This window comes from Juglans microcarpa x Juglans regia, chromosome 6D (assembly GCF_004785595.1).
Source record: "Juglans microcarpa x Juglans regia isolate MS1-56 chromosome 6D, Jm3101_v1.0, whole genome shotgun sequence".
Taxonomy (NCBI): domain Eukaryota; kingdom Viridiplantae; phylum Streptophyta; class Magnoliopsida; order Fagales; family Juglandaceae; genus Juglans; species Juglans microcarpa x Juglans regia.
In genome coordinates, this window is record NC_054604.1 from 34,653,728 (window position 1) to 34,680,641 (window position 26,914).

The following is a 26,914-nucleotide window of genomic DNA, read 5'->3' on the forward strand; positions in this document are numbered from 1 at the left end:
AATACTGCTACAGACAACCGTCTGTAGCAAACCGCTGCGTAACCAGCTCACGTGTCAATTATGCCACGTCAGCCGGTTTAATTAATTGAAAAAAAAAATACGAAGACGGACAGAAAAGGAGGAAATTTATATTTCAGAACAAAAATGAGCTTTTATGTTTTAAAAACAGAAAAAAAATTTCACAAAAGTTGCAAAAAATCGTGGAAGAGAAAATATTGTGCTTGAAGCAGTCGATTTTTGGGTCTAGAAGAACCGCAGATCTCTTCGTTCGTGTTCACGTGAACAGCTGTGAGATCTCTTCCATCTCTGTTATTCGGCTTCGTGTCTCCATCGCTAGCTTCAGGTAAGACATCCCACAACGCAAGCTTCCTATATTCGTGACTTCATTTCTTCGAATGTGCTGTTTTTGTTGTCATTTTGGTGGTTAGAAACATCAATAAGCATTTTTAGTTGTTAACAAGGAAGGCTCCAAAGCCAGAGTGTTCTTCGAGGTCAGCCAAAAAGTGTAGGAAGTAGGAAATAAATTTATTTGCACTGGTTATCTCTATTAATTTTGCCACATTGTTTGCATTTTATAGATGTTAGTATTTCATTTTGCTACTTGTTGTGTAGATAATGTGGTAGTGCAAAGGGTCTGGTTTTGTTGGCTTCTTGGTTGGCATTATGTGTTTTTGTTGGCTTCTTGTGTAGATAATGGCACATTTGCCACAGCCAGCATGACATGAATGGTAATTACTAATTCAAGAAAATCTAATAAAGATGTATTTATTTGAATGTAAATGTCCAAAACCATAAGTGTGCAAAATAAAAAGCACAAAACGATCGGCAAGATCAACTCTCGCAGTAAAGACTCAAAAGTCATGAATATATGGCAACCGAGAGAGACCCCATGACTGGGCAACAACTTTGACAAGCCCTATGCCATCTCTCATACCTAAAAGCTGAATTGAGAGGGTTTTTTCCTTTTTATAAATGGTGTTCTATATCATCTGTGACTTCATTTAATCATGTTTTGCTTACATTTTGGGTTACTTGTATATGTCACCACGGGGGGGGGGGATGCTAGCTAGCTGTTCATCTATCTATATCATAGTCTATTACCATAGACGATTTTTTGCATAATGCTTTATAAATTTTTTACAAAATGCATTAGTGAGCTGATTTTGGGGTTTAGAGACTAGGTTGTTCAATCAAAACCATTTAATACTTAAATTATTATGAAGTTTTCAAATGATAGAGTCCATTCTTCAATTGTTTTTAAACAAATCAATTTCTTTTGCTAGTAAATTTAATTCATTACACATGATAATTGTTAAAAAAAATATTTTTTATTAACTTGTTTGGATCATATACACTAATGCCTCTAACCTTTGTTTTCATAAGAATGAGCAACATAATTTAGTGATTTTCTTTTTGTTCTTTCTTCAGGAGGTATAGTTTTCATTGGAATTGTTAGCATGGAAAAAGGAGAAGACCACTCAGTTGGGCTAACACCAAGTAGCTCAAATTCTCTAAGCACGGTATGTGATATTATTTTAAAGATTTGTTGGAATGTGCTTACATTGATGTTTATTGGTTGCGATTCTCATTATTATTTTTTATGTTAGGACATCCCAACAACTGCTCCAAGCCTATCAAATTATATGCACGTTTGGCATGGACCAATGCCTGCATGGTCACCAGCCTTTATGCCATATCCAGATGGCAACCAATATCTAATCAACATTCAGGTGGTGATGCAACTTTGCTAGTATTTTTTTTTAATAAATATGTTTATTAATCATAAATTTTAATTGTGTTAATTTTTGTGATTTATGCAGAATACTGGTTATAAATTTCAATATGGGATGGGACCTCCCATTCCTCTCATCACTACTAGCTCCGCAACGAGCTCAAGAGTTCATACAGAGGATCCACCCAATTGTAAGGAAACTGAAAAACCTGATACATCCTCTAGACTTAACGAGGAGAGTAAAAAGGATACCTTTGTTTCACGGGATACTGAGGATGGCAGTGCCGGGACACCTGAGTCTGTCCAAATGGATGGTGGTGATACGATTGAGGAGCCAAAGTCAGAGATGGAATTTAATTCTTTTGAAGAGTTATTGACCTATTATAAGCAATATGGTAAGAAAAACGGCTTTGGGGTGATGACAAAAAGGAGTGAAAAGGCCGGGGATGGGACTATTAGATATGTCACCCTAGCTTGTGCCCGCGGTGGGAAAGCCCGAAATAGAACGTTGAATGTCGTCAAACCACGTCCGACAGGAAAGACGGAATGTAAGGCAAAGATTAATGCCTTAAAAGTTGAGGGAAAGGTACGGTTGACAACATGTCATAATATACATAATCACGGCCTCAGTCCACAGAAATCCTGCTTCTTTCGTTGTAATAGAGAAGTTAGCGAGACTGTAAAAAGAGTTCTAGATACAAATGACCTGACTGGGATTCGAATGAATAAGAGCTTTGGCAGTCTTGTCGTTGGCGCCGGTGGATTCAAGAATGTCCCATTTTTGGAAAAGGATTGTCGTAATTATATGGACAAGGCAAGACATCTGCGACTTGGGAAAGGTGGCGCTGGAGCGCTTCAAGATTATTTTTTAAGGATGCAGTACAAAAATCCCGGGTTCTTTGCGTTGATGGACTTAGATAATGAGGGGAGATTGAAGAATGTCTTCTGGGCGGACCCCCGTAGTAGGGCAGCATATCAGTATTTCGGTGATGTGGTGACATTTGACACTACGTATCTGACCAATAGATACGGTATGCCCTTCGCACCATTTGTTGGTGTAAACCACCATGGCTAGTCAATTTTGTTGGGAGCAGGATTGATATCCAGTGAGGATACCGAGACATTTGTATGGTTATTCTAGACATGGTTGAAATGTATGGACGGTATAACTCCAAGAGCCATAATCACAGATCAAGACAGCATGAAAAATGCCATTGCCATTGTATTCCCAGAAAGCCGACATCGATTCTGTTTGTGGCATATACTGAAGAAAGTCCCCGAAAAGCTTGGCTCTCATAGTGCGTACAAAAGTGGCATGAAAACTACTTTGATGAAGTGTGTGTATGACACTCAAAGTGTTGAAGAGTTTGAAAAATGTTGGGAGCAGCTAATCACCACGTACAACTTGCATGAAAATGTCTGGCTACAAAGTTTATATGATGAGCGTGAGCATTGGGTACCGGCATTCTTGAGGGACGTATTTTGGGCTGGAATGAGTACTACGCAGCGGAGCGAGAGCATGAATGCATTTTTTGACGGTTATGTTCATGCCAAGACAAATTTAAAAGAATTTGTCGACCAATTTGATAATGCTCTGAAAAAGAAAATTGAGAATGAAACTGCTGCAGACTTCCATTCATTTAGTGTCTCCATTCCCTGTATATCTCGATCCCCAATTGAGAAGAAATTTCAAGATCTGTATACGAATGCTAAATTCAGGGAACTTCAACAACAAATTAGCGGTATTATTGATATGGATCCAAAATTATTTAAGCATGATGGTACAATAAAGACATATCATGTAGAGGATGAAGTTCGTGTGGAAGAGTTCACAAAGTCGATTACACACTATGTGGACTTTAGTGAGGAAGATGCAACTGCAAGGTGTTCGTGTGGATTGTTTCAAATGAGGGGGATATTGTGTAGGCACATTTTGGCAATATTCAAATGTAATGGGATTAAGTCTGTGCCAGATACATACATTTTAGATCGATGGCGGAAAGACATCAAAAGGAGGTACACATTGATCCATAGCAATTATGACGTAGGGGATCATCGGGCAGATGCTAATAGATATTCAAGTCTGTTGAATATCTGTTATCAGATGATTACTCATACTGCGGGTTCAAGTCGGCATACTGAGGATGCAACTAAAAAATTGTATGCAATGATTAAGTTATATCGTGCCAACCAAGAACCCCCATCGATAACCCTCCCTGGTGCGAATGTTGGCTGTACGACTGCTGATACAACTACAGTTGGGAGTTCAAAGCAAGTACTAAGTCCGAAAGTTGTGAGAGGAAAATGCAGACCCCCATCTCTAAGGAGAGCATCAAGGATGGAGAAAGACATGAGGAAAGTTAAAGCAAAGACGAAGAGAGTACCAGTTAAGGGGAAACGCAAACAGGTGCATATTGTAAATATTTTAAATTTTAGATACCATTTAATGCAAATCTTGTCTAATATGCTAAATGATATTTGTGTCTTGTTAATTAGCGAGATGGAGGAGATACAGCAGTCGTGGACACTTGCAGGAGGTTATTTGGCCGAGGAGAGATGGATACTCCCAATGTTGAACAAGTCCAGGCTCGAGAAACGGTGATTGGTAGTCAAGAAAGTGTAAGCGGGTCTCTTGTGTTGTCTTAATTTTAATAGTATTATCCATATCACAACGTCATAACAGTTGGTGTTTACTATTTACAGATACAATTTGGGTTAGATGAATCGCAACCGGGAGAAATTGGGTTGAGTGAATCACAACCAATGCAATGATTTGATACATTGAGTATGTTATTAATAATGCTAACATGTTGTTACAATTGATATTTTTAGTTGACATTTTTGAAACTGACATGATTTATATTGTATGTTTTGTAGGGCTCCAAGACTTGGTCACGACATTTTGTGGAGCTTTGAGATGATAGAAACTGTTATTTACTATGAAGCTTTGGAAACTGTTATTTTTTGGAGCTTTGGCAGCTTGTTATTTACCATGATCTATGTTGTATGTTCATAACAGTTTACTAAATTACATGAAGAGTGTCATCATGTAATGATCTTTTTAAAACTACATTCTGTGTAATACAGTTCAGTTAATGGCATTTTGTGTCATCATTTTGTGTCTGAAACTGTTCTGTTTTAATACAAACTGCTTATATGTTTTACAAACTGCTATTAAGAAACTGCTACTTGAATACATCATCCATACCAATATGTTCACAAACTGCACAATAGTAACTGTTCACAAACTGCTTTACAAACTCACCAATTTGATATTGTTCACAAACTGCTTTACAAACTTAGAAACTGCATTACATGCCATATTACAAACTGCTTACATGTTTTACAAACTGCTATTAAGAAACTGCTACTTGAATACATCATTCATACCAATATGTTCACAAACTGCTTTACAAACTCACCAATTTGATATTGTTCACAAACTACTTTACAAACTCAGAAACTGCATTACATCCCATATTACAAACTGCTTACATGTTTTACAAACTGCTATTAAGAAACTGCTACTTGAATACATCATCCATACCAATCTATTCACAAACTGCTCAATATACTGTTCACAAACTGCATTACATACAGTGACTGCTCATTACAAACTGTTTTACAATCTGCTAAAATGCTGAAACTGTTCTGTTCTGTTTTAATACAAACTGCTTATCAACAACCAATATCCATACATACACAAACAGTTTTACAAACTGTCCAATACAAACAGTTTCACAAACAGTTTCACAATCTGCTCAAATCCAACCTAAACTGTTTTACAAACTGTTTCACAAACTGTTTCACAATCTGCTCAAATCCAACCTAAACTGTTTTACAAACTGCTTATCAACCAATATCCATACATTCACAAAACAGTTTTACAAACTGTCCAATACAAACAGTTTCACAAACAGTTTCACAATCTGCTCAAATCCAACCTAAACTGTTTTACAAACTGCTTATCAACCAATATCCATACATACACAAAACAGTTTTACAAACTGTCCAATACAAACAGTTTCACAAACAGTTTTACAATCTGCTCAAATCCAACCTAAACTGTTTTACAAATTGCTTATCAACCAATATCCATACAAACAGAAAACTGCGTACAAAGTTTCCATTACAAACTGCTTCACAACAAAGTTATATCCATACAAACTGTTTTACAAACTATTTCAAGATCCATACAAACTGCTCATACATGAACACAAAATATATTACATCACTGTTTTACAATCTGCTCAAACTGTACATAATAGCAGTTTTACAATCTGCTCAAGCTCAAACTGTACATAATAGCAGTTTTACAATCTCAAACTGTACATAAGGAAAGTTTTACAATCTGCTCAAGCTCGAACTGTACATAATAGCAGTTTTACAATCCCAAACTGTACATAATAGCAGTTTTACATAATATCCATACATCAACTACATAGTCCAAAAGTAAATACCAAAACCCCAATACAATTTCTGGAACTACTAACACTATCTAGGAATTACTTAGACACTACCAACAAACCACAAAAATGCAACTACAAATGCAAAAGCCCAATAAGCCCGAAGTAGTTTGCGTGAACGCCTTATTTCAGCTTCTTGTTCCCGAAGCACCAACTCCTTCTTCATAACCTCAATCTCCCTCTTGTGGACATCCTCGATTTTCTTCTCTAGCTCTTTCTCCTTTATTACAAATTCATTGGTGCTTTCTTGAAGATGGAGCTCATTCTCTTCATTAATATCTGCCCACTTGAAAAACCTACAGTATGGTAATCCCTGCAAATTAAGAAGATATATAACAAATGTTAGATGTTTTAATATTAATCATTATATAACAAATGTTAGATGCTTTAATATTAATGATTACATGAATAAGTTTTATGTACAAATTATGTAGTTACCTTAGTGTTGTACTTTGGACACCCTAAGAAGGGTCGTCCTGGATTCTTTGCAGTACGAGCCAGTCTTAGTGTGGCTGGCTCCTCACAAAAACAGAATGGTATGCCCAAAGCACGTTTACCAAAGGAAGATGAAGATATTGATGATGACATCCCAATATAGCAGTAATTTCAACAGTACAAAAAATTCAACTGTCGGGATGGAATTAGTTGAATTATTCAGATACACTTGAACATTTTAATATGGAAGTAATCATCCCAATAACAATAACAGTAACAGTAGCAGTAGCTAGCACTTTAACAGTTTTAATGTGGAAGTAAGATTCCCAATAACAGTTAGTGATGTTCTGTGAAGTTTAAAGAATGCTATGACAATTGAAAGGGTGCCTCATTTTAAAAATAGTTGATAGTCTAATAAAACTCAAGTGAGAAATTGAGAACTAAACCCTGCTTATTCACTTCTAAAAACAGTATATCATGCCAAGTGTATATCAAACTTACATTAATAATAATAATAACAATATTAATAATAATAATAATAATAATAATAATGTATATTAATAACAGTACATACACCCTTTTAAATACAAATATACATGAGTAACAGTAACAATTTAATACACAAGAGTACTAAATACACAAGAGTAATAGTAACAGTTTCATACACAAGAGTATTAAATATACAAGAGTAACAGTTTAATACACAAGAGTACTAAATACACAAGAGTAAATACACGACTAACAGTAACAGTTTAATACGCAAGAGTAAATACACAAGAGTAACAACAACAATTTAATACACAAGAGTAACAACAACAATTTAATACACAAGAGTAATAGTAACAATTTTATACACAAGAGTATTAAATACACAAGAGTAACAGTTTAATACACAAGAGTAATAGTAACAGTTTCATCCACAAGAGTATTAAATACACAAGAGTAACAGTTTAATACACAAGAGTACTAAATACACAAGAGTAATAGTAACAGTTTCATACACAAGAGTAACAGTTTAATACACAAGAGTAATAGTAACAGTTTCATCCACAAGAGTATTAAATACACAAGAGTAACAGTTTAATACACAAGAGTACTAAATACACAAGAGTAATAGTAACAGTTTCATACACAAGAGTATTAAACACACAAGAGTAACAGTTTAATACACAAGAGTACTAAATAAACAAGAGTAATAGTAACAATTTCATCCACAAGAGTATTAAATACACAAGAGTAACAGTTTAATACACAAGAGTACTAAATACACAAGAGTAATAGTAACAGTTTCATGCACAAGAGTATTAAATACACAAGAGTAACAGTTTAATACACAAGAGTACTAAATACACAAGAGTAATAGTAACAGTTTCATACACAAGAGTATTAAATATACAAGAGTAACAGTTTAATACACAAGAGTACTAAATACACAAGAGTAATAGTAACAGTTTCATACACAAGAGTAATAGTAACAGTTTCATCCACAAGAGTATTAAATACACAAGAGTAACAGTTTAATACACAAGAGTACTAAATACACAAGAGTAAATACACGACTAACAGTAACAGTTTAATACACAAGAGTTTTATGACAAGAGTAAAACATCCCACTAACATTTTACATAAACAGCTTAATAAAATAAAATTTGTTGAAATACCCTGCTCAAATATTATTTTATGCATTCCATATGATTCTACTATTGTCATACATGTCGAATTTATAAATTGGTAACTTAACAAGATGATACGGTATGTGATTTGAATAATTACATGACTAAATAGTTAATGCAAGAATTATACATCATAGGCAATGTATTGCAGTTCTAAATGTACAATGTATGATAAATAATTATTGACTTCCAAACATTTGGAAAGTAAAAGCAAAGCACAAAAAAAGGAGAAAACTAACGACATTTTTGTAGTGAGGATACTTTGAAACTCGGCCTGATCGATGATTAGAACAAATTTTGTTGGGGTTAGGGTTAGGGTTAGGGTTAGGGTTAGGGTTAGGGTTAGGGTTAGGGTTAAGGTTAGGGTTAGGGTTAGGGTTAGAGTTAAGGTTAGGGTTAGAGTTTCGGGGCTTGATAACCAAACAAATTTAGGGTTAGGGTTTCGGGGGAAGGGGATTTCAGATTTGGGTTTCTGGGAAGGAGAGTTCGTGGAGAAGACGAAAAAGAAGACAGAGAAGACAAAGGGGATGTGGCTCTGTGTCTTCGTGAAGAAGATTTCATAGAAGGAGACTTGGAAGACAGTGACTTCGCTGGTTCGTGGCCTTCTAAGGGTTTGTGGGCTCGAAGGAGACCACGAAGAATGACTGTGGAGAAGGCGAAGACTTTGTATGCGGTGGCTTCGTGGGGCGGCCAGTTCGTGGAGGAGTATAGGGCTTCGTGGCCTCCACGATGGGGCTTCACGGAGAAGAGGAAGAAGAAGACAGAGTGAAGGGTTGGGTCTCGTGGGGATGGACGAAATGGGAAAGAAGGTGAAGTGACCCCTTCTGTATTCGAGGTCTGTGAGCTAAACGAAGCCGTTTAGCGCATCTAATTTGAAAATAGTCACCGTTTTCAAAAGCCGCTGAGCAACGACGCCGTTCCATTAATTGCCACGTCGGACCCGATTCCGCGAGGGTTCCCCTACGCGGTTGTGAGTAGCATTTTTGATAGTATAATGCCGTTTGGACGCAGGACGGCAGGAGCATTAAGGACTTTGCCTGGCAAATGATAAGAGGGATCAAGCCTAAAATTAATGCCAACTCAACTTTCAAAATATATTTTTTCTAGAATCTGAGTTTTCTAATTCAAAATAAATCGGTATATACACAAAAAAAAAAAATTTACATAAAAAAAAATTTATAAATTAATATAATTTTATAACATTCGTTATATCTATTTTATAATAAAAATAATTCTATAATCTAACGTACCACATCAATTTATAGATTTACTTTTGTGTAATATATCTTTATATCTAAAGTATTTTCTAATTCAAAATAATCTTTCTTTTACTATTTTAAAATAATAAATTATTTTAATGTATAAAATGAAATTTCAAAAACATATAATTTCCTATCTGCTTTTGAAGAACATGAAAGACCAATCTCTTTAATTGAATCAAATGGCGCGCCAAAAAAAAAAAAAAAAAATAGTTTCATAATGTTAATTGTTACCATTTGGTACTAGGATAAACACGTGCCATTATTTATTCACACTTTCAAACACTAGAAGAAAATTATAAAAAATATTATTAAATTCTACCTATGAATGATTTGATAATTGAGTATACTAATAAATTGTGAAAGTTCGCATACTTACTTTAAAAAAATATTAATAGATCTAAAATTCATATAAAAAAATAATTTTTGTAATGATAAATTCAACTTTTTTAGAAATAAAATATGCAAAACTTGCATATTCTAGACGGTATATAACATTACTTATCAGAATATGCTAATTGGTTTGCATTTCCATGTGATATTTATAGTTTTAATCTGTGCAAGTTCCACATACTTATCTTAAAAAATATTAATAAATATGAGATTTACATAAAAAATAATTTTTTTAAAGAAAAACTCAATTTAAAAAAAAGTAAAATATACGAAATTTACATATCCATCTAACATTCCTCTTTATAATATGCTAATTGCCTTGCATTCCGATGGAAAAAAAAAAAACTATTGTTTTTAATGCTTTCATTACAAATAAAATGTGTAACTCGATTACTGCATCCACCTCCAACTATTGATCTATTTCAGGATTACAACTAAAAATCTTTATTCTTGTTTTCATAGCCTCAAAGCTACCAATTTTATTTCTTGAAATACTTGACCACCAATAACACCTTGTAATTTTTCCCACGAAACAAACAACAATAACTACATTCCAGCGTTAGGTCCAAGATTACAGCTTTGTCAATTTCATTATTGTCATATCAAGCCGACTATAGATCAGTTTGCACTCTCCACAAACCTTACATGACATCTCTCTTTTTTTTTTTTTTTTTTAACCCAAAACGTTAAGTGTGATGCAGTTGCAGCCAACAGTAAGGTTGTGTTTAGATGTTGAAGTGAGTTGAGATGATAAAATATTATTAAAATATTATTTTTTAATATTATTATTATTTTGAGATTTAAAAAAATTGAATTGTTTATTATATTTTATATTAAAATTTTAAAAAAATTATAATGATGAATTGAAATGAATTAAAATAAATTGATGATACAAACGAAACCTAAATATTTTCTCTTGTTGTCATGTATAACCGTTTCCATGCTTTCCTCGTGTCAGAAAACGTACCCCAAACTCAGCTATAAGGATTGCTACTACCACACTCCTCCGATTCATGTAAAAAGTACTCTCCACTGTATAATCTCAGTTGGCCCATATCATAATTATGATCGGATCCTCATTGGAACAGCAAAACATGCCTCATATCAAAACGCGTCAGTTGGAAATTTATTTTTTGTTTGGACGTCTTGGACCTCCTGCATGCTACTAGAATTCTCACATTCTCCTCTTAAATGGCCGGTCAAAGTTCAAACCTCAACCACCCTCGCTCTCTCTCTCTCTACTGTGCTAGAGTTTAGTCAAAGAGCTCTGATTAGTCTTTTTATGAAGCGAGTCTATTCTCTTTGATACCCCCCCCCCCCTTCTCTCTCTCTCTCTCTCTCATGGAGAGCCCAGTAATACAGAAATTCAAAGGGAAGCAGGTCATGCAGATGCAGCAGCTTTCTCGGTTAAGTCTAGTGCCAACCCATGAAAGATCTCCGGCGGAGGAAGTGGAATTAGCTGCCACTGCAATAAGTCTCGACGTGCGGTTGAGACCATCAGACATGCCCGCCCACATGCAAGACCGAGCCCTGCGCTGCGCCAGATTACAACTTGACTCCTCCGCCCCCGTTTCCCGTCCTAATCCCACCCACCTAGCTCGGGCTCTCAAAAAGGTAAACAGTACTATATATTTTCTCTCTGTTTTTGTTTGTTTTCTGTTGTTCTTTCTCTGTAACAACTAACAAGGCTGTACGTTGGTTTTTTTTTTTTTTTTTTTGCTGTAGGAGTTTGACTCACTGTACGGACCGGCCTGGCACTGTGTGGTGGGGACGAGTTTTGGGTCGTTCGTGACTCACTCACGGGGTGGCTTCGTCTACTTCTCCATTGACTCACTTTCGGTTCTGCTTTTCAAGACGGAGGTTCAGTTGGTTGCCGAACCAGGTGCCTAAAAATTAGAAAATTCCCAATTCCCACACAGGAAAATTAGAGCTGCCCAATTGATGTACTCTCTGCTAAATTATCTATCAAATTCGATAATTTTTTTCTTGGTTGTCTTGAAAGAAAGTGTTATCGTGAATTGAATTACTGCTTGGAAATGCCATTACCCCTGTATCAGCATGGTTTAAGGAAACAACTAAGGTGGAAGAGAAAAATCACGGTTTACATCGATATAATGGTATCTACAGAATTATCACTGAATTCACGTAAATAATCATTCTAATTCTCATGCTCACCTCGTCTCTCTCTTCTTTTTTCCCTGCACCTTCTTACCTTCTGTTGGTGACTTGTGAGCATACTGCGAGCTATACAGAATGGCATTTGAAAAGCCTGGTCTCTTTCTGTCTTGTCTATTTGGTACGACAAAATCACAAAACGTGTTATGATATGCTGCTAAACCGGAATTATTATAATCTGTATGTTCCATAAGTACACGCAATGAAACATGAACCTCGAGAATTCAGAGTACCGATAATGGCCTTAGGCCTATAGAGGCTTTTGTCTTTTGCGTTTCATTTTCCTGAGATTTTATCTATGGTTTCACTTGGTGTTTTTGTGGTCAATTGCATTTGCTGCTCGACTGCTCAGTCTGCTCTTTTCAACTGTCTCGTCCCTTTTGCCTCACGCCATCTTTCTGGGAGTTGGTATTTTGAGTCACGGACCTCGGATGCGGCTCTCATCGAATTTAATGAACAAAATGCTGTTGTCATATTCTAAATAACCAAAACAAAAAAACGCATGTATTATTAGACAGACATCTAATACTTAAATAAGGAGCGAGATTGTGCATGTCAATTCATTACAAGCATGTAAAAGAAAATAAACACTTGACATAAACAAACATGTAAAGGAGCGAGATTTTGCATGTCAATTCACCCAACCCGATCACAGGGAAGAAGAAAAGGGCAGATATTCAATTCACATAAACCTCCAATGAATGATTTGAAAGCCATATAACTGTACAATAATGATTCCCTCCCTTCTAAACCAAGCAGCTTATTCAGTGCAGCATGAATCAAATGAATCAGATGCAGAAACGAATCCCTTTGTATCAGGAGATGTTGTTGCTCCGAACTAAGACAAGTTCCTCTCGCGCATGTAAGATTCTATCTTTTCAACATCTTCAGGAGTGTCAATGCCATGAGCTTCATGGTCTACTTTTATCACCTGCAAAAACAGTGAATTTTTTGAGATAACGATATTTCAGCAGGAAAATAGCAAGAATCTCAGTGGTCACCCTCTTGTTATGCAGTAATTGAAAAGACCCTTCTCCCAAGCCAGATAATTTAGAAAATGGAAAATATGGCCATACAGAAAGGCTAGTGCATTTTACTAAAGAAAAGCTAGTTCATCATTGGCTGTTTGGAGTGTTCCATTAAAATTAAAATTAGTTCATTGTAATATAGATACTGAGCTAAAGCTAGCCTAATTGTTATTATCACATATAGTCTTCCACAAAAGAGTGCACCCACAGGCCACAAAGTAATGCTATATACAGTTGTGGAGTGCACAAGTACTGTGCAGTCGCTTTGAAAAAGAGTAAGGTCCACTATTAAAAAATTAATTTTCTTTTCATATGGATCCCGTATTTATTCACTTTTTTCAAAGTAATTGCGCGGCGCTTGTACACTCACGATTGCAACTATCATTTCTCAACCACAAAAGGGATGTAAATGGTACTACACAATGGCAGCTTCCTTTCAAAATCTCCACACCAATTTAATGCATTCTCAAATTTAAATGAAATAAGCGTAAGTATCCCCAGCTTTTTTAAATGTAGGAAAGAAAACCAGGTTGAAAACCTGACTTTAATTTCTTTTAAAAATATATACATTATTTTCCAAATAATTGCAATTAAGAAGAGAATGAAATAATATCATCTCTAGAATAATCCCCAACATTGAAATAACTATCAAAATGTTTCAATACCTTCATCTTATACCCATTTTCCAGGACTTTCAGCTGTTCCAGATCCTCTTCTAGTTGCAGTGGGGTTGGTTGAAGCTCTGGATACATCTTTAAAAACTTCGAATCATAGCTCTGGCCGGAAATAAAGAACAAAGGAATAACAACTCATGAAAAATAATGTAGGTAGCACCCTATAATTATAAAAACTTGCTACTACTAGTAACTCTGTTGTAAAATAAAAATGTCAGTTTGATACCTGAATTCCAAGATGAAGCATATATGGAAAGTGCAGATTGACCTTTCCTGACCTGTACCAATTAGGCATGTACATTGCACATTCATCAAGTACTACCACGCACTCAATAGCATGTAAAATTGTAAACGCACATTTAACAGTTTTCAGAATGCTTAAAATTTAATAAAAATGAATATGTAAAAATTAAAATACACATATGGACCTAGAAATTTGGTCAATGTTCACTTTTGTCCCTCAAAAATAAAAGTTTCAACTTCATCTCCAAATATCCTTCCCTCCATCATGATCCATGCCATGGTAAATTATAACCTTGCCATATCATTTCATCAGCCATTCACAATTTAATTCACAGTTGATGAACAAAAAAAAAAAAAGAATTAAGGATGGTATTGAAGGGTTTCAAATTTCAAGGAAAATCAAACGGCAATACTTCAAGGACGAAAAGCATGTTTCAGCCATATGTAAACGAATGCGAAAGAGAGAGGAATGCAAAAGGGTAAATATACATAAAGTAAACTCACTTGTTATATGGAATCAGTCCCCTTGAGAAATAAATGGCATACCCTTGATTATCCACCACACATTTCACACGATTTGGATCAAATGCATCTTCAGCTTTTAAAGATGTAACTGCAGTGCTAAACACTGCATCTGGGGCTGCCTGCAGCACATAGTCAAGTCCAGCAAGAGATCAAACAAATAAACTAAATAACAAAAAAAATCAGAATTACATAGAGAAAAAGTTTTATTTCACCATGACATAACAGCTATTCAAAGTGTAATCAGCCATCATTTAGTTTGGACGCAATGTTCAAATGAAAAATTTTAGAAAAAAATTGAAGTTTTGAAAGGCTGACATGAATTCTTTGCTCGTGAGAATAGGAACTAATAAGCCATAAGCTGAAAGGGAAACAAATTTGCCTGCAGAGCTTTAACAATGCCATCTATTATCTCAGGTTCAATAAGAGGCTCGTCCCCCTGAATATTGACAACAATATCATACTTCTTTTCAAGCTTTTGAAGAGCTTCATTGCAACGCTCAGTACCTATAAGTTTGACAGAAAATATAGACTATTAAAAATCAATTAATGATATGAATTTAGCAAGAAAGTAAAAACCAAGGTGCCTACCATTTCGACACGATTCTGATGTCATTATGACATCGCCCCAAATCCTCGACAGCATTCTGCAATCTTGTCATCATCCGTTGCCACAACTAGATCAATAATCCACGATTGAGACTTTAGAAAATCGAGCAACAGAATGTGAGGGCAGGGGGTGTCAAAATAAGCAAAAAATAATAATAATAATAATTACGTAATCCTTTCTGTGAAGTAAATGTTCAATGCATTTTCAAATGAAAAGATTTTGACATACTGGTTTACCAAATCTAATACCATGTTGTTGTGATTCCAAACAGAAGTTGTTATAGACCATAGTGATTTCCCATGGTTTCCAAACATTCAAAAAAATTGCTCAATGTTGCTATGGAAAGATTCTCTGTTAAGTGGCCATAGGCCAGAAAGAAAGGTAACAGAACTTGTTTGATCAAAGCAACATTGCTCCATTTCCACAACCGAAACCCAATGGGTAAATTTGAACACATCAACAAGAGACAGGAAATGGCATAAATCAGTTTATCCCATATTGATCCAGTTCAGATCCCTACTTACAGGAAGATTGAAATTCAATCATGATGGAACAATATGGAACTGATATCATCTGCAGGTAGGCAAAATACAATGCCAATGCTATGTCACGAGATATGCAAGATGGAATAGATGTAATGATTAAAGGAAGATTAACTTTGTAGCAAACATCACCATGTTCTAGAGCCAATAAGCCAACACATCTTGCTCATCACATTAAGATGTGACAAGCAAGATAAATATAGTGCAGATAAGAGTAAAGTGCCATTTTAGTTTTGGCCTACAGAATGCGGTTCAGACTCCATGAAGTCTAGAATCTTAGCAATAACGTCATATCAAATTACAGGGAACTCTAGTGATTAGACATACCAATATGGTCCAGCAATGTTGCCAGTTTTGCCCTTTCCCATGTTCTCTGTAGAAAGGGAACACAACAGAAAGGGTTAAAATATTAGTGCGTGATCGCCTCTGTACAGTAGAAAATCTAAAGATGTCATTTTCACTCGGTAATGGAGAGTCGGCAACTATGTTCGGATTTTTCTGGTCATAACACGGGGATGAAGCAAATATAGTGAAATATGTTTTAGGGGTTTGTGGTCATAAATAAAACATCTTTATCTCTCTATGCAGCATTGGCGTGGTTTTTCGCTTCTAAGCACAGAACCAGAGGATTATTTCGATAAGTTGTCACCTCCAAATTGTAATACGGCGGTCCATCCGAAAGTTTAAGTTGAAAACTAAACACCCAGAGAAGATATACTTCGATGTCACCTCTTTATTTACTATATAAACACATTTTGTAGCCGCTGCATTTCCTCCAGTGTACCTTACCACTTTACCAACTTCCAATGCTGCAAGTTCATCTTAGTTTATTGAAAACACTTCGTTTCCAAACAAATCTCAAACTTTTGTCATACTTGCTAATTCTGAAAGAAAGTTTTGTCAGGAAATTTCATCTACAAACTCAATTCGGATAACACCAAAAAAAGAAGATTACCCTAGTTAAAACTATAGAAGTGGACACCAGAGATATTCATCCGCAATACAGAAGATAAATCATTAAGAAATCAAACCCAAGAATTGACGTTTAGAGTTAGACTTAGAGAAATGAAGCAATTGGGTACCTGAATCATGGGCTTTCCGAGGATGTGAACGAGAGGCTTGCCCTCGAACCTTGAGGAGGCGAAACGGGCGGGTATGATTCCGACGACCCGGCTGCGGAATTTCCCGGATCTACTCAGAAAGGCTCGAGCTCCGAGAGCCACCGCAATTGAGACTCCGGCGACGATACCATGTACGATCCACGCCTTGGCGTTGTTAGAAGAAGAAGAAGAAGAAGAGGAGGAGGAGGATGATGATGAACAAACTGACATAGGATTCATGTTGTTGATCTCTCCCTGGATCTCGTAGTTTCTTCAAGTGACATTAACGTATGAGCCAATAGAAGTCATAATGTGGGTGAAACGTGAAGTAGATAAAAAATGGACGGACGCAGTCACCCCATTAGCAATGTCAATAGATCTTTGTAACGCCTGTTGGTAGACATCAAAGTAGTTTTTTTTTTTTTTTTTTTTTGGGAATCTGACATCAAAGTAGTTGCGAAATGTATAAGCGCTGGATAATTTTTTAAAAAAATAGTAATTATTAAAAATTTTAAATTTTTTTTATATAATCTTGTATTTACTTATTTTTTAAAAATAAATTTTACTATATTTAAATATTACTAATTATACGACTGTAAATATTTTTTTTCTTTTACAATTTATCAATATATGTGGAGGACAGCGTAATAATTTGTGGAGGACAGCACTGGTCGGATGAGATGTTGGCTATATATAGCATCTTCTGTTGTTGGTTAACTGGGTTTTAGCCCAAATTGCTCAATATGTACATAGATCTTGTGAAAAAGTTTTGCAAACTGACTGGCTTGCTAGTTGCTATGGTATATTAAACTGTAAAATACATTTTCTTATAACATATATGTAAAGACGAACTTTTATAAAATCTGTCATTTGATAACTAAATACATCTCAACTCATCATTATAATATTTTCAAATTTCAATACAAAATATAATAAAAAATTCAACATTTTCAAATTTTAAAATAATAATAATATTAAAAAATAATATTCTAATAATATTTTATCATCTCAATTCAACTCAGTTCAATATCCAAACGCAACTTGTCGGCATCTTCACCATGGTGACTAGAATAAATAAATCACAGGAAAAGGAAAAACTATTTACTTGTATCTATAGCGCTTGAATAACTGTTGATGGCGCATAATGAAATTGATTGTTCATAATACTACTTTCCTTGGAATGCTTTCAAACTGTTGTGTTTAGCTCGTAAGGTTACCAGTAGAATCCACTTTGAACATTGCTACTTTCAATCAGAGACAGCATCTCGTAATTAGCATTACATAATTAAAAAATCCAAGCTACCCATAAAGGCTTTGGGACATGATGCTCCCTAATAAATAAAGTTAATACAATTCACTCACTAGTAGAACAATAACGATTTTATTCAAAGATATTCTCCATTGCACAAGTTAATAACAAAACAAATCAAACATAAAAAGAAAAATGAAGCAGAAAGAGGCCATAACTGAGCAGATTACAATAAATGTTATTGTTACACTTGGTGACTGCTCATTTCGAGTTACATCCGCTGGCATTGACCATGGTTTGTTTAGGAAACCGGGGAGGCTCAAAATTGTATAACAGCCATGGGATCACTCTAATCCTTCGATCGAGGGCTTAAATTTCATCATTTTGGGTTCTACCCAAGTGATATTCTGTTCTCTACAATCATTGCATAAGTCAGCTAACTGAAAATCACAGATCATCATACATGAATGACAGAGCATCTCAACGGCAGTAGAGATTCGAGAATCCATTTGCAGTGGACCAGACACCGGATGACCTTTCAAGGATAAAAGCGTGAAAGGGCACTATCTACTCCGTGAAGATCCACCAGTATGACGGCCAAAACCATTGGCATCACGATTATGCCTCCAACGATTCTTTGTTCTGCGCGTCTCTCCCTTGAGCCGTTTTCTTCCTGCATGACCTTCCCTACCTCTGCATTCTGTTTCACCTTCTTATTAAACTTCTTTTTCCAAGAAGCTTTTCTCTTCTTTCCCGAGGATTGTGCACTTTCTCCAGCCATATCGTTTTCACGTGGCAGCAGATCTTCATCTTCTAACTGCCAATTGCATAAAATCTCCTGCTGATCTCCATGCTGATGCTGTAATGGCTCACCAGCTCCAGGAAGCAGGCTGTTAAACGTCACCTCTCCGTTAGACCCTCCTTTGCGCTCCATCAAGACAGGATCGGGTCTAATTATGGTACCAAGAATGCTTCTGTTGCGGCCTAGGCCCATGATTACCTTAGGATTTGTCAATGTTGAGAAAGCCATTGCAAAAGCTGATCTAATCTGCAAGAGAGAAGTTCTCAATCAGAATCTGTATTAACCCCCACCCCCCCCCCCCCCCCAACAACAAAATGTGTATTTGGTTCCTAGAAGAAATAAAAATAGGAAATATAAACCGTCAGTTACAAGACGGGTAGACAGGTTCTCGTTATATAGGGACTACGCTCAGCGAGTTGAGCTTTGCTAAAAGAGTTCTACAAAAAAAAAAAAAAAAAACCAATTGCTTGCCCCTTCCCTTGCTCATTTACGGCTTCTGGGTGATGTACTAAGTGCATCACCAATTTGTAAGTGTGAAGCTTAGATTTGCAAAGGTCTAATGATGCCATCCCACCAAATGATTCCAATTTTCAGCCACCAGACTGATGTCAATAAAAAAGAAATACAAGACTGCCTCCATGAGAAGGCAGTCTCCCTAGAAGATGCATTTAAAAACTCTGGTCCTAATGCTTTTAAGGTGGTGTTAACCAACATGTCTATTCTGACCTTTCAGGGTTTATTGTAAATAGCAATATGCGAATATTCATGGTCAATAAACACGTACATATTATCACTTCTTCAAAAATATTGCAAATTCTGCTTATCATTAATCCTTCTAAATAAGCCACATAAAAACTGCCATCATGCAAAAAAGGTGTGATGCAATTAACTCACCAAGCTGCAATTTTTGGAGATTTTGACGGTTCATGCGCCACAATGAGACTGATTACAGGTTAGCGTTAATTAAGTAATATAAAATCCAGCAAGACCTCGTTCTTTGTTGTATTTTTATCTCCTTCATCATTTACTCTTAAGATTGCCTAAACTATTTGTGGAAGGAGTACTAGAGTCCTACACTGAAAATGTATGTCAATTCAAAGCAGACATACCTTAACCAACAATTCATTTTTTTAAAGAATAACCAACAAATTTTTAATTTCATCCACTCATCTTTGGAAGCAGATGGAGCAAGAAAACATGGATAGCTCATTGATTAAGCCAATAAAAACGTGATCAATCCATTGAACAAACCTGGATATAGTTGAAGGAATTCTTCCCAATGTCATTCTCAGGTGCCTACAGGAGCAGGAAATCCGGTCAATTAAACTACAAATGAGAGATGTGGACACTATAAGACAAGGGCCACCTCCAAATTTTCATTAATATTTGTTCTGATCCTGAACACAGTATTCTTCAAGGGTGTGCAGTAATGCAAGACCATCATTTTAGAGAAGAAGCAAAATGACAGTCTCAAATTATTATTTGCCAGTCAAACAAACTCCTTTACCATGAAGACCAAAAAAATGCAAATTAGGAGGTGAACCCGGTCTTTCCTGGGGCCTGTTCAGGAATTTTACAAAAGCATTAAGGCATCCACCAAGTCAGCCACTGGCTTGAGCATCCATTTGTTGGCTATGCCCTTTGATTTCCCAAACAACCCTCCTACATTATTGATATAGAAAAAAAATCTGCAAGATAACCTGTGGGTCCTCAATTGCGATGAGAAATGGCCGTCCATTAGTTGTAAACCTAAGAAAAGGGATCAAAAAGATGTACAACTTAATCAATTTCCACCACAAGGTGAGAACAAATAGAAAAGATCCCATCACCATGAACAACTTTTTTTTACCCTTTCATTCTCTTTGAGAAAAAGGTGCCAGCCCCTTTGCAAGATACACCAACATCTGTAGTGTTCAATTGGCATCCATAGAAATAAAAAAAGCGTACCTATTTTCCAAAGAAAAACATTAATGAGGGGGAAAAAAAAAATGCATGAGGTTTTTCCCTTCTCCACCCTGCTTTTTTCCGATGTCCAAAAATGGCTAAAATGAACGTCCAATATCTAGAAAAAAACAAGCATGATGTATAAAATGCAATCCATAATCAGCGGACTTAAACTACATACTTCTTATACCAATATGAGTTTGAACAAAGGGTATGCTGAGTTTACTCGAGTATACAACAAAAGAACAGGACCTCAAAAAATTAAAGCATATAAACAATAAAGGTTCTCCAGAAATACATACCAGCAGAACTCCCAAGTTATGTTCTGGAGGTGCTTGGAACTCACGGAGACTCTATGGCATGAAATGTGTATAAGTCAATACAACATAATTATTTAGGAAAATAAAAACAAACAGAATAAACACAAAAAAGTGTTTAAGATTTGCAAATACTGGGAGTTAAATAGGAATTATAACGTTTCCTCTGTGCAATGAACTTCATTATATATACCTACCAAAAAAAAAAAAAAAGAACTTCATTATATAGTCGACACCAACATTATAATTAATAGGAGAAGATAGACAGATGAGACACAAAAAATACATTTAATGAAATTGTATGATGCATAGCATTACAAAGCAATCTCTATAAAACAATGCCTGTATTTATTTATTTTTGCACCCTGGCAGGAAAAGAGAGACGAACAGAGAGGGGTTGGTGGGCATGCATGGCCAATAAGGGAATGACAGAGCAACTTAGCATTGACCAAGATCGACCAAGATCACATTCGATGTGCATAAATGTCTGCACTACTCATATTTTCAGCAGAAAACTGGTTGTAATTATGATACAAAATGCCGCATCAATTTATAAGTCAAGCAACCGAAGCAGTTGGTAAATTAATCTCAACAGCTAACTCACTACTAAATGGTCTACAATAACATCTTCAACACATTACTCCACAGAAAAAAAGAGAATAATGATTGGGTTCTAATATCAAAATCTATCAAGAAAAATGAATTTTGGAACAATTTTATTTTGCTCCATTTAAACATGATCTTAGAACATTGCTGAATGACCACGGAACAACAAAAGATGAGCAGGAGGGGGGGGGGGGGGATATTAATCTGATTTACTAATGAGAATCTTTTCATTATAGTTGTCTCATACCAAGCCTTTTGTAAGATAAAACACCATATACGTAATGAGTATCCATCATAGTACATTTTTTTTGTTAGGTAAGTATCTTTTTTTTATAAGTAATTAGGTAAGTATCTAATGTAATACATTAGAAGTACTTGTCTCAAAAGCCCATCCTTATATTGGTATAGCACGGGTTCTTAATAAAAACTCTATATGTGCATTTATTGTCTTTGCATCCTACAAATCAATCCAAAAGCTGTACAAGGTCATCCAGGTGCAAGCATAACTCACCTGCAACATTGCCATGACCATGGTAAGGAGTGCATAAGAACTTATTCCACCAGAATATACCTACATATTTAAGAACAACCAATTAGGTGGGCAGGAATGAAAAATTACATGAAAGTATTAGAAACCCATACCTCATTCAGTTCCCTCTGTTGTAAAAATACTTTCAAGATCAAACACAACGGCCTTAATGGAGGCCACTTCGAGACTGCATCCTGAAAAACCAAAACCACATATAGAACCATAAATTAGATGTAAATAGCCTCAAGCACACAAAACATTGCTTGCTAAGCTGCAGCATACGGAGTGTGTTCTTCAATCAAGGAATTTACAATGTCATCATTATACATGTAGCATCAGTAGTTGCAATTAAAAATGGATGTCAAGACCAAAGACATGGAATATTACGCAACCCACCTTAATAAACTCAGCTGCTTTGGGTCCATTAGACACATCAAAACTGTAAGCCAAAAGAGAAAAGTAAAATTAGTCCGGTAAAATTAAAATCATCATTGTTGTAAATGATTAGACTAATCAAGTAAAATTAGTCAACTTAGTGTGAATACAATGCGAAACAAAGCCAGTGTTCCCGATGCGAATATTAAAGTATCAACATAACACAATCTCTCTGTCTCTCTCTCATGACATTTTTATTCTTACTTTATTTTATAAGTATTTTTATTCTTGCTTTAAAAAAAAAAATCAATACATGTTTCACCATTGGTCTACAAAATGACAAAGGCTTTGGGTGCTTAAGATTCAAACGTTGGATAAATCCAATCCATTGCCAACTACCTAGAAGCAAACCTCCACAGGAGAGAACATAACAAAGAGGATCTTAAAAGCTTGGAAACAGTGCCCTCCTATCTTTTCTTATAAACTCAAAATAATACACAATATGCTTGAAATAAAACTTAAACGAAAAATTTAGAACCAACAAGTATAAAACCCAATTTAACAGCCAACCCCAAATATGAAGCAATTATCATGTGTAACTAATTTGGAAATTCAACTCAAGCGCCAAAGGTAGACAGGTAAACCTTATATCAAATGCAACACCACTTTTCTTTTCAACAAATTTGACAATTGGCACACGAGCCTTCCCAATCACCTGAGAAATTTTATGATATTTTAGATAAAAAGAAATTCATGCTAAACAATTTTTTTTATACAAGTCACATAAATTTATTTAAGATTAAAAAAGGTCTTACCCCAATACACGGGAAGTATACAAAAGACCCAACTAACTAGCAAACATGCTAGACAAATTCAATCATAAATAAAAAAAAAGTATACCTGCATATTCTTTGCCATTCCCCTCTGTGAAAGTGCCCTTGAAAGAGCCAGCAAACCTTTTTGCGGGTTTCCAAGACCGGAATCCAGAATCACGACCTATAATGGATAGAAGTCAGGCAAATGTTTAAATTTGGTTGACAAGGTACAAGACATCCATTATCCATTTACGAGTTACAGTTCCATATATGACAATATAGATCATCTCAGCTTCTAGGCCAGCATAAGAACATTTATAAATGCTTGTCATTTATTTTAAAAACAACAACAGTAAGAATGTTCCCATTTTCCGGCAAAAGCAAGAACTTTCAGCTTGTGAGCTGCCAAACACAAGCTAGTAATTTAAGTTAAAGTCTAATGTACAAGCAACCAAATCAGACATTTGCAGAGTAAAAATACATACAATGCCAAATTAGATGGGATTTAGGTTTTGTTGAGTTCAATTGTGTTGAGTACAAAAAAACACAGGATATCATAGATAAGCATGGAAAATTCTATGGAGATACCTGTTTTTAATTGTATAAGATAACGTGGAATAATAACTTACATCAATATCACTAGTTGGAAGATAGAGCCCTGTCTTGAATGATCCAAAAACTTCTACCTAGAAAGCAACAGTCAACAACAAAACCTCGCTGCCTGTCAGGCTTCTCTCTAATAGAAAAAGTAGGGGGAGGGTACTTATAAAAATAAATTAATAAACAATGACAGACAAACAGACCTTGGAGTGGGGCCATATATGCTTAATAACATCAAAGACACATTCTACCGCTGTATCACGAGCAGCTTGCTCTTCTAGAGTTGGAGATAGAAAATCGCAAAAATCCACAATCTCTGTCATATCCACCATCAGCAAACAAGTTACAGAGCCATTTATAAGTTGCGTAACATAATCAAATGGAGTTCTAAATGGTCTTAAGAGATCCCGGCCGAATACACTTTTTACCCCCCATATCGGAGCATACATTCCCAACCGAAACTCAAAGTTCAAATGGCATATCTTTCCATGAAATCTACTGTTAAACCTAGCCCACATTTTGACGAAACATTAATGTTTGTACCTTGCAAAGACATTAAGTCACAAAACTATTCAGAACTGGTCAATAAAGCGAATAACTAAATTTCTTCACTCCAAATTAGCATATTGCTATTGTCTTAAAGAAACCGTATAAATTCTGTGGATACTGGAAGGAAAATATTTACAAAAAAAAAATAAAAATTGTTCAAGACTACGGAAAACCCAGTTCCTAAAAGCACATAAAACATGAAATACTAGCTTGTTTCTCTACCTTGAACCGAACAAAATTGCCACAAATGAAAATGCTGAACCGAACGGTTTCTAAGTTCAATACCTTTATGAAGCTGAAGCATGGGGCTTTTAAATCTATAGTTCCCACGGAACCAACTACTCTCAAGCATCGGCGTCCCGGCTTCGCGAGATGGCATTTTCGGCACTGGCGTCAGCGTAGAAAAGATATGCTCGGAGTCCTCGCTAGCGGCGCCGACGTCGAGGTGGAAGAAATCGGGTGCGGTAGTCTCATGGGAATCTGAATCGAGAGTGGAGAGAGATATCTCGTTACGGAATACGGTATAGGACTCGATGTGATCGGACGGAGGAGATTTATCGGCGGTGGACAGATATAGGGGGCTAAGAGTTTCATAGAGAAAGGATTGGGTTTGGGTTTCGGTAGTATCCTCCTCCATTGGAAAAAAATTGGGAAGAGTTTGGATTTCAAATGAAGACGATTTTGGGGGAAGGGATTGCAATTTATTTAAGGGTTTTGATAGGGTTTTGTTCCGTGACGAATGGCATGTAAAAGAATATTGAACGGAAACAACTCCTACAGGAATTAGCGTCTTTACCTTATTTTTCAAAAAGAATAAAGAATTATGTGGCTATTTATTTATTTTTAATCCAAAATATCCATTCTTCCTCATATTCTTAAATAATATCTAATTAAATTAATATTAATTTATAAAAAATAACATATATAATTAAATTAATAAAGGCATTGTAGTTCAAATTAGATTAGAAAGAGGATAGAGAAGCTGACACAAACAAGTTTAAGGGAATATATATATATATATAGAAATCGGTGCTAATACTCTAATTAATCAATTTTATTACGGTAATTGAATTTTAGAGAAAATTAAAGAGTCTGTAATTAAATTATCAGCAAGTTATTTAATTATCAGTTTTAAAAAAAAAACTATATATATTTGATGTCTATTAGGATAGGTAGACCGTAGTTGTATAGGAGTAGGAAACCTAATCAGACTAGGATTTTGTGTTGGAAACCTATTTTTAAGTTCAGGAGACCCCAACTCTCTCTCCCACATTAAACACAAACCCCTGTTCTGATAGCATAAAGAAAGAAGATCAGGAAGATCAAGCCTGTTTTTGCAGCGAAACTAAACCATGGCTTTCCACGCAGGTATTTTGACCTTCGATCTACAGTTTACAATGTTTTTGTTTGTGTTGCCTTAACCCATCCATGGATTACTTGTCACGGCAAAAGCAGCATGATTTGGTTATTTTCCTTCGTCATATAATTTATATGCTAGATCTCTGTCATGATTCTTTTTGCTGTGTCCATTGATAGGGGAAAGGCGTGATGGCAATGATCTTGAAGGAGGAGACTCGGACAGTATTCTACATTCATTTCGTCTAGTTGCATTGCTTCAAGGTTTACTCCGATCTAATTTTAGGCTTCTGGATGAGCTGGATGGATTTCTAGAGAGTTCGGAGACGGAATATTACAGAAGGCAAAATGATCAGCAAGCTGCACCACCGGTGATACTTCCACCAGCAATAAGTTATGGAAGCCAGAAAACAGCATCAAGTACTTGTGTTAAGGACTGTGCCATCTGTTTGGAAGATTTCGAGAATGGGCAGCGGTGTCATGTTCCTCCAGTTTGCAACCATATGTTCCATTCAAACTGCATTCAACGTTGGTTGATGGAGCGCCAGACTTGTCCCATGTGTCGGAGTTCCATCTTGTTGTTAGATTCAAGAAATTAGTGCATGCTGCATCTGATCATGCTGTCCTGCATTAAGTGTCAAGATTTTTTTATTCAAACGCATAATGTATTGTCAATTTTTTAGAGGAAATAATTAAGATCTGTTTCGATAGTAAAACGATATGAGATAATTTTAAATGAAAGTTAAAAGTTGAATAAAATATTATTAAAATATTATTTTTTAATATTATTATTATTTATTATATTTTACGTAAAAATTTAAAAAAATTATAATAATAAAAAAATATAAATTTGAGTCACTCTTGAATAAAAGACACTAATTTAAGCCTAGATTAATTGCTCTGAAGCCCCCAGCCCAACC

At 35.6% G+C, this 26,914-nt stretch overlaps 5 protein-coding genes and 1 long non-coding RNA gene across 6 annotated transcripts; 3 read left to right on the forward strand and 3 right to left on the reverse strand.

Annotated features, from left to right (window-relative positions):
- The first annotated feature begins 2,888 nt into the window (after positions 1–2,888).
- On the forward strand, positions 2,889–4,504 carry LOC121235567 (protein FAR1-RELATED SEQUENCE 5-like). The gene is made up of 4 exons (XM_041131911.1): positions 2,889–3,270; positions 3,361–4,139; positions 4,229–4,351; positions 4,436–4,504. Exons 1-4 carry the CDS (start codon positions 2,889–2,891, stop codon positions 4,502–4,504), a joined length of 1,353 nt encoding a protein of 450 aa, XP_040987845.1.
- A 1,595-nt stretch (positions 4,505–6,099) lies between these two features.
- On the reverse strand, positions 6,100–7,149 carry LOC121268839. The gene is made up of 2 exons (XM_041173106.1): positions 6,637–7,149; positions 6,100–6,511 (listed from the first exon to the last, which is right to left on the reverse strand). The coding sequence occupies exons 1-2, from the start codon at positions 6,784–6,786 to the stop codon at positions 6,242–6,244; spliced, it is 420 nt and encodes a 139-aa protein (XP_041029040.1). The 5' UTR covers positions 6,787–7,149; the 3' UTR covers positions 6,100–6,241.
- A 17-nt stretch (positions 7,150–7,166) lies between these two features.
- On the forward strand, positions 7,167–8,102 carry LOC121268840. The gene is made up of 2 exons (XR_005941266.1): positions 7,167–7,383; positions 7,959–8,102. It is a non-coding gene; the product is annotated as an uncharacterized LOC121268840 (long non-coding RNA).
- A 3,025-nt stretch (positions 8,103–11,127) lies between these two features.
- On the forward strand, positions 11,128–11,984 carry LOC121235255 (dynein light chain, cytoplasmic-like). Its single transcript, XM_041131584.1, has 2 exons — positions 11,128–11,572; positions 11,684–11,984. The coding sequence occupies exons 1-2, from the start codon at positions 11,300–11,302 to the stop codon at positions 11,846–11,848; spliced, it is 438 nt and encodes a 145-aa protein (XP_040987518.1). The 5' UTR covers positions 11,128–11,299; the 3' UTR covers positions 11,849–11,984.
- An 803-nt stretch (positions 11,985–12,787) lies between these two features.
- LOC121235254 (3-deoxy-manno-octulosonate cytidylyltransferase, mitochondrial-like) lies at positions 12,788–17,178 on the reverse strand. Its single transcript, XM_041131583.1, is given in 9 exon segments — positions 12,788–13,064; positions 13,827–13,937; positions 14,062–14,113; positions 14,583–14,722; positions 14,983–15,107; positions 15,192–15,227; positions 15,230–15,277; positions 16,080–16,125; positions 16,835–17,178. Coding segments are annotated over 9 exon segments (909 nt in total). The 5' UTR covers positions 17,093–17,178; the 3' UTR covers positions 12,788–12,971.
- Positions 17,179–18,310: 1,132 nt separating this feature from the next.
- LOC121234084 (terminal nucleotidyltransferase 4B) lies at positions 18,311–25,408 on the reverse strand. Its single transcript, XM_041129901.1, is given in 14 exon segments — positions 18,311–18,733; positions 18,736–19,149; positions 20,155–20,199; positions 20,604–20,652; positions 20,753–20,850; positions 21,150–21,200; positions 22,282–22,341; positions 22,413–22,493; positions 22,696–22,738; positions 23,319–23,389; positions 23,575–23,670; positions 24,119–24,175; positions 24,293–24,405; positions 24,924–25,408. Coding segments are annotated over 14 exon segments (1,599 nt in total). The 5' UTR covers positions 25,276–25,408; the 3' UTR covers positions 18,311–18,664.
- Positions 25,409–26,914: the final 1,506 nt, after the last annotated feature.